Source organism: Phyllobates terribilis, unplaced genomic scaffold (assembly GCF_046119375.1).
Source record: "Phyllobates terribilis strain yellow unplaced genomic scaffold, ASM4611937v1 Scaffold_11__3_contigs__length_659146591, whole genome shotgun sequence".
In the NCBI taxonomy this organism is placed as follows: domain Eukaryota; kingdom Metazoa; phylum Chordata; class Amphibia; order Anura; family Dendrobatidae; genus Phyllobates; species Phyllobates terribilis.
In genome coordinates, this window is record NW_027362771.1 from 39,592,999 (window position 1) to 39,604,615 (window position 11,617).

At 42.2% G+C, this 11,617-nt stretch overlaps 1 protein-coding gene across 3 annotated transcripts; it reads right to left on the bottom strand.

Moving 5' to 3' along the window:
- Positions 1-2,193: 2,193 nt before the first annotated feature.
- Positions 2,194-9,912, bottom strand: IRF1 (interferon regulatory factor 1). Of its 3 annotated transcripts, none has more exons than XM_073651210.1 (10): positions 9,694-9,912; positions 8,176-8,266; positions 7,952-8,051; positions 6,889-7,065; positions 6,436-6,485; positions 6,213-6,342; positions 5,120-5,239; positions 4,543-4,580; positions 4,310-4,436; positions 2,194-3,591 (listed from the first exon to the last, which is right to left on the bottom strand). In XM_073651210.1, exons 2-10 carry the CDS (start codon positions 8,260-8,262, stop codon positions 3,509-3,511), a joined length of 912 nt encoding a protein of 303 aa, XP_073507311.1. In that variant the 5' UTR covers positions 8,263-8,266; positions 9,694-9,912; the 3' UTR covers positions 2,194-3,508. The 3 variants fall into 3 exon arrangements, with proteins under 3 accessions (XP_073507311.1, XP_073507312.1, XP_073507309.1); XM_073651211.1 differs by lacking the exon at positions 9,694-9,912 and adding an exon at positions 9,173-9,300; XM_073651208.1 differs by lacking the exon at positions 9,694-9,912 and adding an exon at positions 8,668-8,695.
- Between the last annotated feature and the right edge of the window lie 1,705 nt (positions 9,913-11,617).

Consider the following 11,617-nt stretch of genomic DNA (forward strand, 5'->3'; position numbering starts at 1 on the left):
CCTTTGAGCTACCAGTAATGGAAGTCTCCATTTCTTCTGTTGACAGATCAAAGATCTGAGTGAGGGCTTGATTTTTTGCAGAATGAGTTGAAGTTTTTGATACAATCTAGATGCCAAAAGGGTTAAACAGCACTTATAAATGCAATTGTAGCAATGTGTCAGCTATAATATACAGCCGACACCCGCTGCCAATTGCATCGGCTAAGTTCCTGAGCTGATGTCATCACCATGGCATACATGCATGATGCTTTGCGGGAACTCCTTGCGCTATAAATGATTTTGTGGCACTTACTAGATATATACACAGTACAGACCAAAAGTTTGGACACACCTCATTTAACCCTCCGTCAGGGGCAACTGATCTGACAGGCGCAGCTCACTTAGTTTCATTTCTCTATTTTCAGTGTGCACTTTGAAACATATTACTTTTCTGGTTAGTAAACATTTTTTTTTCCACCTGATTATGTGTATTCTCATTTATTACATTCCTATTAAGGTAACTGATCACTTTTAGAGCATTGAAATTTTAAAAAAAGGAAAATATAGCCAATTTTCTAGCCTGTGCCTGACAGGCGCAATGCCCCTAAACTCGTTATGAAACATATTGCCCCTGACGGAGGGTTAAAGATTTTTCTGTATTTTCATGACTAATGGTTTTCACTTCACAGGTGTACCCTGTCAGGTTTAATAAGTGGGATTTCTTGCCTTATAAATGGGGTTGGGACCATCAGTTGTGTTGTGCAGAAGTCTGGTGGATACACAGCTGATAGTCCTACTGAATAGACTGTTAGAATTTGTATTATGGAAAGAAAAAAAGCAGCCAAGTAAAGAAAAACGAGTGGCCATCATTACTTTAAGAAATGAAGGTCAGTCAGTGCGAAAAATCTGGAAAACTTTGAAAGTGTCTCCAAGTGCAGTTGCAAAAACCATCAAGCGCTACAAAGAAACTGGCTCACATGAGGACCGCCCCAGGAAAGGAAGACCAAGAGTCACCTCTGCTTCTGAGGATAAGTTTATCCGAGCCACCAGCCTCAGAAATCTCAGGTTAACAGCAGCTCAGATTAGAGACCAGGTCAATGCCACACAGAGTTCTAGCAGCAGACACATCTCTTCAACAACGGTTAAGAGGAGACTTTGTGCAGCAGGCCTTCATGGTAAAATAGCTGCTAGGAAACCACTGCTAAGGACAGGCAACAAGCAGAAGAGACTTGTTTGGGCTAAAGAACACAAGGAATGGACATTAGACCAGTGGAAATCTGTGCTTTGGTCTGATGAGTCCAAATTTGAGATCTTTGGTTCCAACCACCATGTCTTTGTGCGACGCAGAAAAGGTGAACGGATGGACTCTACATGCCTGGTTCCCACCATGAAGCATGGAGGAGGAGGTGTGATGGTGTGGGGGTGCTTTGCTGGTGAAACTGTTGGGGATTTATTCAAAACTGAAGGCATACTGAACCAGCATGGCTACCACAGCATCTTGCAGCGGCATACTATTCCATCCGGTTTGCATTTAGTTGGACCATCATTTATTTTTCAACAGAACAATGACCCCAAACACACCTCCAGGCTGTGTAAGGGCTATTTGACCAAGAAGGAGAGTGATGGGGTGCTACGCCAGATGACCTGGCCTCCACAATCACCAGACCTGAACCCAATCGAGATGGTTTGGGGTGAGCTGGACCGCAGAATGAAGGCAAAGGGCCAACAAGTGCTACGCATCTCTGGGAACTCCTTCAAGATTGTTGGAAGACCATTTCTGTTGACTACCTCTTGAAGCTCATCAAGAGAATGCCAAGAGTGTGCAAAGCAGTCATCAAAGCAAAAGGTGGCTACTTTGAAGAACCTAGAATATAAGACATATTTTCAGTTGTTTCACACTTTTTTGTTAAGCATATAATTCCACGTGTGTATATATATATATATATATCTCTATCTATTACAGTTTCTTCTCTTTAGTTTTATTAGTACAGAAACGATTAAAGAGTCGTTCAAAGATACTTTGCACATTTAAGTACACCATCCTTACCAGGACCAGGTGATCTACTTGATGATGTAGAGAGATTAGAATTGTTAGATTTGGTGACACATCCTTTTTAAAGCTCTGTAATCATTCTGGAGACAAAGATTTGTAGTATTTTTCCAAAAGCAATAATAGCACATACAGTAATGCATATAGATAAAATACCCATTCAATCAGTGTATAAACATTTATTGCATCAAACAAAACAATTTGTTAAAAATAATACATGGTATTTACAAAAGGTGGATACATATGATACATATACACAGCTGCGTTATACTGTACAAAGCTATGTGTCTTCTTAGGGAATATGGGAGCAGATTCTGCCCATGTAATCACCCGATACATTATGTTTTCACAAACATTTACAATAAATCATGACATGATATTTGTCCTAAAAACTGACATAAAAAGTGCCAATACCCTAGATGAATACACTATGGAGGGTTATTGTTTCCATTTACATCGCTTCAACTATTTTTGACTACAATAGTTAATATATACAAAACAAAAACCTTGCAATACATAAAAAAAAAATACATACAATATATCAGCCTTTACCACTTTAATGTTCAACCTTATGACCAAAATGTGTGCAGTTAAATATTCATATTCAATACCATTTTAAAACACCTGCACACATTAAAAGGAGGCCAATAATTGACTTGGATTAATTTTATAATTCTGGTTAAAAAGAGGGATTTTCCATTTGCCTGTAAACAGTCGACCGTCTTTCCTTTAGTAGAATATATCAGCGTCAGGGGCTAGCAGCTATTTGCAAGGAATGTCTATACTGGTTATGGTCTTTCAGTGTAATCTTAATGGGAATATCTTAACTAGGCCATGAGTGAACATGCATAATGAATTATGGCTGTTTCCATATATAGCTTTAAAGTATTTAAAAAATACTTAATTTTGAGTTTGGGATGATGCATGGACTGTGTAACCATCTAAATAGCTGTAATCCTCGTGGATCCTAAGGATTCAGTACGTCACTGTGGCTGCAGATTGAGAGGTAATAGTGGAAGGTATATCCCTTGATTACTACCTGACCCGGAGTCTTCAAAAGCAAGCTATCCTTCTACAGACATGTTGTGACTGCAGTCCTTAAGACATGAAATGTGCAGCAACATAGTGCTTTTTCTACTAGCCATGACGTGAGCATTGCATTACTAGTGGCATTGTACTTGCTCCTTCTGTTCACAGTTTTCGCTCTCTACTAGGAACATAAAAATCACAACAAATGTAGTGAAATGTTCTTCCGATTCACATGCAACTTTAGCTCCATTCTGGCCGAGATGCCAAACACACGTCGGTGCCTCTGTCCATTTGCAGGATGCAGCAGCCACAGGGTTAGACTTGTGTTTCGCACTGGCTCAAGCTGTCCGATGACAGTACCAATGTCTATGGCTTATTTGTGAAGGCAAAACACACCTAAACATCAGCATCACTTTGCACAGTTTCTGATAAGATGGATAATGCTCAGAGTCAGCACATGATAGCTGATGTCAGTTCATGCAAGCTAAATTCACACGTTGGCTTCATTTCTGTAGTGACCCGGACTTCATATTCTAGAAAAAAAAAAAACAAGAAATTAATCAATGTGAATACTGCTAGTTTAGGAATCTTCATTTAGGTTAAGTTGTCACGTGGCAGATTTGTTGCAGACGTTTCAGCCACTGATCCATTTCATTTGAATTGGGCTTGTGGAAATCTAATTGACTACATTGTGAGGGTCCACACCAATCATAATAATCTATTATTAACGGCAGGTAAAGCCTCAAAATATCAGGCTCTCTGGAGGATATATAGATGCACGGTATCCTCCAGAGTTAAGGCTAAATCCCATGATCGTGTACATTTTCTTGTCCAGATTATGACCACATGGCCTGTCCGGGTCACAAGACCAGCAGTTGGACAGGAACTTGCGGCAGTAATACAGATGAGACATTATGCTGACACTCTACATTGATGCAAGACCAAGTGCCATCAATGTATAGGAAAGGTGGCCAGGCATTATAATTCAGGGCAGAACGGTGCACCTAGTCCTGGACTACGCTATGGGTGGCCAGAACACCCCATTTGCTTATCAGACAAACTGCTATTTTTGCACATCAAAAGGAAATGTTCATTCTGCAAAGATTTTATAGGGGCAGAGCCCCCTACTTAACCATGGAGCTATTTTAATAGTTTCTGGGGTGTCAGACTCCCTTTAACCACTTCTGGTCTCCCAGCTAACTTAAGAGTTTGAATTGTGGAATTTGTAATGGAATAAAAAAGAGAAAATACCTGAAGCCTTAAAGGCATCATATATCTGGCTGTACTCGTGTAGAAAAGAATTCGGATTTCCAGATTGATTGGTGAAATATCCTTTACCGTCTATGTTTGTCTGCTGCCAAACTGCGGGTTCTAACAGCTGTCAGAAAACAGTAACATGTATTAGTGAGAGACCATATAAATAGTAGTAAAAAGGTTCTGACATTTGCAAAGTGTCAACTACCTGCACAATAAGTTTCTCTTACCTTAAAAATCTCATCAGCGGTAACTTCATCATCCTCCACTGTAAACAAAAAAACAACATTCAAAGTATTATCACTTCAAAATACTCCTAAGTTTACAGCAAATAATTGTCCCAAGGCTAGGTTCACACTCTGTCTGTGCACTAAATGTACAGTATTTGTCAGGAACATACCCCAACATATAGTGTAATGCTGCCATTTACCACATAGAGGCCAAAAGAGCACCGTTTTGACTTCTATCTGGCAGCCATGCACCTGCATACAGTTTGATTCACTATAGGAAAACGCAGTTTGCTCTATTTTCTTATAGAGGCCACCACAAAGAAACATACAATGCGGTATACATTTCTATACTCCCTATGGAATAGAGATGCCTTGGCATCCATCCTGACTGACCACTTAAGGGAGCATACACCTGACAGTAGGCACAAACGCAATGTGTACCTAGACTTACTCTGCCGTTAGCATCTACAACTCTACGACTTATGTTCACGTTAAAGGGCCAAGATTTATCTAATCATTGCCAGTCTGTGTAGCTAAAGTCACAAGCAGGACAGAAAATAAGAAACTTATTACTTACCATCAGAGGAGATGGGCGACACCTGTAGATTGTACATATCATTTGTGCTGTCAGGCATGGGCATATCAATTAGATCTTTCAATTCAAGCACACTGCTGGAAACTTCACATTCATTCATTTCTGCAAGAGATATGGACACAATAAATCAGATTGTGTTTTAAAAAACTACCATAAATACTATATGGAACTTGTAAACACACACAAACAGTCCTGAAGCTATTGTCTTTAACTATTTTATTAAGCCTTCTTAAAAAGGCTCTAGGTCAATAAAAATCCCACCCAGCTCTCCAAAGTTCCTGAATAATGAATGTTATAAAACACATGCAAGATTCATGAATATATGGTCACATGCATTCTCTGTATCTTTTGTGCCAAATCATGTATTCTTGGCACTTTTTTTTTTTACCTATCAAAATCTGTATAAAAAGATTTATAATATATAAATCTTGCATTTTTTTTCCACACTTTTTTTTTTTTTTTTTAAGACTTTAACTTCCTGATGTTTCAGGAAACAACATGTGTACATAGCTTCAATAAACAGATTGTGTCCCTCTGGCTTTTATATTGAAAATCAAATAAGCCTTCGAAAAGGTCATTGTGAAACAAGGGGATGGTAAAGGTTCAGTTGTGACATCACCTAAGAGGATATATGGTGGATCCTGTGTTACCAGCTCTGTATACAGGTTTTGTTGTAACCTTGTCTCTGAGAATAAAGAACCTGCTGAAAAACTCTTACTAAAAAGGACAGGAAGTATGATTCTAAAAAAGCCTCAGTAGGCAGTGTGAAAATTGCAAGATTACTTTTTTTTTTTTATATAGCTTGTGATATGTAAAAAAAACTCCCAAAAACAAAACAGTCAAAAATGTTTTAAAAAAAAACAGATATATAAATCCAACACCAGAACCTGATTTAAACAGCCATTTACTGATGATAGCTTCCCTCTAAATGCATTGTCCCTGTACTTTGTGTGCATCACTAGGTGTACTACACCAGTGCTAAAGAGGGGTATACAGAGTTCTACTAGATCTCGGATTTCTTTATATTGTAGCTATGAAAACATTTTTACGAAGAGTCAAGTGACTTTGCAGCTACCTAAAATTTCTGTGTTTGCGATGTCGATTTCCTGTGTCGGATATAGATGTGCTGTGTAGCTGTTGTGGTCGTCTGGGAGTTGACAGCTCTTCACAGCTTCTTCCACCTCATCTGCAGACAAGCTCTCAACCTACAAAACACAAGCAGTAAGTGTAAGTATTGGACACACGCTGGCCGAGTAGTTCTCGCTGAGGGCTAGTTCTTTGTATGCTAGGGATTGTACCTTTTTCTTTGGTCTGCTCTTGGAGTCCTTCAAGGATTTTGATTTGCGTTCTGTAAAGACAACACAAAGCTTTAGTCAGCATAACCAGATTACACAACAACCAGTGCACGTAAAAAGCAGGACAGGTGCTAATAGCAACCAAGTAATGACTGGTATTTAATCTGTGGCATCGCAATGAAAGTGGTGCATAATAAGCAAGTTTATGTTAATATCTATTGTATAAAATGACTTTAGCTGGAAATCACACATGTGGTTTTTGGTGCTAAATTGGATTCAAGTAAACTAGGAAATATAAGTGGAGGACATCTAATGATTTTTTGCTGCATCCACCTATGGCTTTGACTCAAAACCCTCTCTGCAGAAACGGCTCGTGTGCATCCAGCTTTACCCCGCAGACCGTTAGATCTGTGGGACAATACCACTGTACATAACCGCATGTACTCTCAGCGTTACCTTTTTTATCTGTCTTTACTTGAGCGGGCAGCATCTTGTAGACTCTAACCGCACTCGACCCTTTATATACACTTCTATCCCTCACTTCTTTAATATCAGGGAGAGAATTCATTGCACAGCGGAAGTTTGCTTTCCAGGTCTTTGGATCAGGTTCCTTCTCACCAACTTTATACTTTCCTGGAAAAAACAAAACAATACTTTAGTATGATTTTGACAGCAGTCATAGTTTACATATCCATCGGCACTCATATTTGTTTCCATGACAGCATTGTTAACTTGATTCAGAAATCTCCAAGCCCAAGCATTTAGAAAGACACTGGGGGCTTGTTAGTCCTACCAAATCCAAGCCCTCTAACTTTCTCATATGCCAACTTATGATGCTTCTCAGTACACATACATTTATATTTGCTCCTAAAGGTGTCCGTATCCTTTAAGTTAAAGGGGTTGTGTCCTGACATAGCTTCAGGAGCACACCGCTCCTCTGCCTCCCTGCTTTGCCAGTGCAGCATGTCTCTGCAGCACGGGAGCCTGAGCTGGCTGGATCCCGCAGTGCAAGCAGGCAGTAAAGCATGTGCTCCTTGCCTAGGTATCCAGCCTTGGCTTCCATGGAAAAGTGGTCGGTAACCTAGGCAACAAGCTGTGTACTATAACGGAAATCCCCTGTTCTTGAGAAGAGAGGATTTCTAGCAAGGATTAAATTGAAAAATGGCTTGTTTTTACAAGCCCTTTGCAATGTTACCCATATATGAACTTGAGACACCCTCTGAAAAGTTATTGAAGTCCCAAGTCCAGCCTTGAAAAGTTGCTCATTCACAGGCAGCTTTCTACACATATATACAATTAAGCAAATAAGGCAGCTAACATTAATAATCCTTAATACTTCACTACAGCATTCGTTTGTCAATGTAATGAACTACTGAATGGATATTTTTACTTAATCAACCTTCATTTCGGTATCTCCAAACTCCACTATCGGAGGTCAGAAAAGAGCCTGTAATAGCCCGTATAGTACATGGGCAATGTGCATTAGTTACCCCAGGTAAACATGCACTTTGGCACTTACCAGTATGAACAGCCCAGCTACGGAAAAGACAGGCGTCTTTATCAATATTCCAGCCATGACGAGCAGCATGCTTCCAGGGAATCTGGAAAATCCCCTCCTCCTGCAGAAATCAGACCAAAGTGTGAGATGGCAGTAAAATGACGATTACTCTGTGAGCAAACAGCCCAGAAACAGAGAAGTGAGAGGTATAGAAGGGTATGCAGGGAATCATACAGGCTCCCTACCTCGTTTACCCAGGAAAGGCCAGAGATTTTATGGGATGCAATCTGTTGTTCCAGCCAAGGTCTCATCCTTAGACGTGTGACAGGCATTTTCCTGTGGAAACACAACATGTCAGACTTAGAATTAGGTTTCCCTTCCACAAGAAGGTTTCTACATGTCACAGTTAATCATAAAGGTTCCAGCACAAGAGTGATCGATTCTGCCCGCACATCTATAAACCGTATCACGGCATCCTCCAGCTCACAAGCTGCAGAGTGCCAGACTCAGAAAACTTCCACTAATGTGAAGGGGGGCAGTTTCTGCAGGGGTCAAGAAAGGTCACAGAAATTCCTAAAAGTCTAAGTAATTCATCCCAGATTCCTATATCATAAAGGAACTTTTCACCTAATTATTCATCAGCTGACCATCAATATCATGAAAGTAATTATAACTGTAGTACGCAGCAATGTTACAGCACAAAATGGGTCTAGTTGTGAAGATCACACACACGCGACCTGCTCATGGCATTAAGACAGTCAGCGACCAGCTACACATTGTGTAGTGAGAACCTGGAGCTGAGCCCTCCATTTATAGAGCAGCGCTGAAACATGAGCTCATTACAGCTATGGCCCCTGGTCACACTGGGCGGCACGCAGGGCTACGGCTCCACCCTGCTTCTGTTTTGTACAGCACAACTGGTGACTTACACTTTTTGCCGCCAACTCCAGAGTTCAGCCAGAAAGCCACTAATAAATACTCGACAGACCCCACCGACTTCCTATTAGTACATGCACAGATCAATACTGTACAATCTATATACTGCCAGCTACAACTCAGAGAAATCAACGTATACTACTATATCGGCACACAATTTACACTAAGCTATATATTATTTTACATGTGCATATATTAGCAGGGACATATATATAATTTTTTTTTTTTTTCTGCTAATATATGCACATGCAAACATTGAACATATATAAAACACACATATAAGATATGTAAAATAATATCACTTACACATGTGATTAACCCTTCAGGTCAGCAGAGGAGCGCAGTACACCCCTGTGACATCAGCTCTCATGCACCCGGCTGCATGTTCTGTAACCAGATGATCACACACACATGTAGGACACCGCTGCATCACCGCCACCTAGTGGCAGCGCGCCCTCACTACAGCTCTCCGCCCACTTCATTACTCTGTTTTTTTGACAGGAACTTCCTTGTGTTAGTACTACAAGTCACTGCAATGTGTGCCGACCCCGCCGCGACCCCCTCTGCAAGGGGCAACCAGAGCAGCAGCGATCTGTCTAATACACATAGGTAGTCTGCACACAGCCGTGGAACAGCAATGACAAGGGAGCATGTCCTGTGTATGAATGAGAAGTCTCCACCAAGCACCAGCCACACCACCACTAGTAATAATGCTAGTGTACGGCCGTATAATGAGCGTCCAGAGCTGCGATCTGCAGGTCCATGCACACTGGAAAAGTCCCCCACTATACAGAGCGACAGCTAGTGCGCTGATCAGCCGACATTACCTGCTTCCTGTCCTCCGTGCAGCACAGCTGTGGAATGCAGACGGTTAATCCTGAGTACAGCAGAGCTGAGCAGGTACTGGGAGCGCTGGGACCAGTGGTTCTATGAGCACTTGTACTGGAGCGGGCTGTGTGCGGCTCTGTAGTGTCAGCGCTCCGTCCTCCAGGTATATTGCTGAGTAAACCCGCCCTGGGAGGAGAGGGCGCCCCTATTGGACGCCGGAGATGCCACAGCCAAGCATCATTTCGGGGAAATCAGGCTGTTTAGAAACTGAGTGAAGACAGGGGAAGTCCCAGACTTCCGTAACCCCTCCCCCTCCAGAACACGAGGCATAATAAACAGCAGGGGCTGACTGCTCTGGAGAGCTGACATGCTGCATTATATCATGTATTGTACGTGCCAGGGGCATTATATGGGTGTATACCATGTACTAGGGGCATTATATGGGAGTATAGCGTGTGTCAGGGGCATTATATGGGTGTATAGCGTGTGCCAGGGGCATTATATGGGTGTATAGCATGTACCAGGGGCATTATATGGGTGTATAGCGTGTACCAGGGGCATTATATGGGTGTATAGCGTGTACCAGGGGCGTTATATGGGAGTATAGCGTGTACCAGGGGCATTCTATGGGTGTATAGCGTGTACCAGGGGCATTATATGGGTGTATAGCGTGTACCAAGGGCATTATATGGGTGTATAGCGTGTGCCAGGGGCATTGTATGGGTGTATAGCGTGTGTCAGGGGCATTCTATGGGTGTATAGCGTGTGTCAGGGGCGTTATATGGGAGTATAGAGTGAGTCAGGGGCGTTATATGGGTGTATAGCGTGTGTCAGGGGCGTTATATGGGAGTATAGCGTGTGTCAGGGGCGTTATATGGGAGTATAGCGTGTGTCAGGGGCGTTATATGGGAGTATAGCGTGAGTCAGGGGCGTTATATGGGAGTATAGCGTGTGTCAGGGGCGTTATATGGGAGTATAGAGTGAGTCAGGGGCGTTATATGGGAGTATAGCGTGTGTCAGGGGCGTTATATGGGAGTATAGCGTGAGTCAGGGGCGTTATATGGGAGTATAGCGTGTGTCAGGGGCGTTATATGGGAGTATAGCGTGAGTCAGGGGCGTTATATGGGAGTATAGCGTGTGTCAGGGGCGTTATATGGGAGTATAGCGTGTGTCAGGGGCGTTATATGGGAGTATAGCGTGTGTCAGGGGCGTTATATGGGAGTATAGCGTGTGTCAGGGGCGTTATATGGGAGTATAGCGTGTGTCAGGGGCGTTATATGGGAGTATAGCGTGTGTCAGGGGCGTTATATGGGAGTATAGCGTGTGTCAGGGGCGTTATATGGGAGTATAGCGTGAGTCAGGGGCGTTATATGGGAGTATAGCGTGAGTCAGGGGCGTTATATGGGAGTATAGCGTGAGTCAGGGGCGTTATATGGGAGTATAGCGTGTATCGGGGCATTATATGGATGTATAGCGTGCGTCAGGGGCATTATATGGGTGTATATCATGTACCAGGGGCATTGTATGGGTGTATAGCGTGTGCCAGGGGCATTTAAGCACTTGCCAGGTCTGGGACTGCCCTCAGAGCAAACTTGATTTTGTTTGCATTGATAAATCAGTCTATAGTCACACACAAATGCCTTAAAGTGAACCTGTCAGCAGAAAAATCGCTATTAACCTGCCCAGCACCTGCACTTAGCCGAACGTTGTGGGTACAAAATGAACTTTATTCTCCCTGGCAGCGTTCGGGTGTAAATTCGCAAGTGAATCACCCTGTACAGTCCGTCATTCATTCATAATGCACAACATAGTAAAATTTACGCAGTGGAGACAAGAACTTCTGGATAGAAGAGAAGGAAAAAAAATATGGCCACTGGGGTGAAAAATAAAAGGTGAATATTTCAGCAAAGGCTCATACTCCTC

Coding starts and splice junctions, on each gene's coding strand:
- IRF1 (XM_073651208.1), bottom strand. Junction 8,052..8,175: donor GCCTTTCCTGGGTAAACGAG/GTAGGGAGCCTG, acceptor TGATTTCTGCAG/GAGGAGGGGATTTTCCAGAT. Junction 4,437..4,542: donor CCGCTGATGAGATTTTTAAG/GTAAGAGAAACT, acceptor GTTTTCTGACAG/CTGTTAGAACCCGCAGTTTG.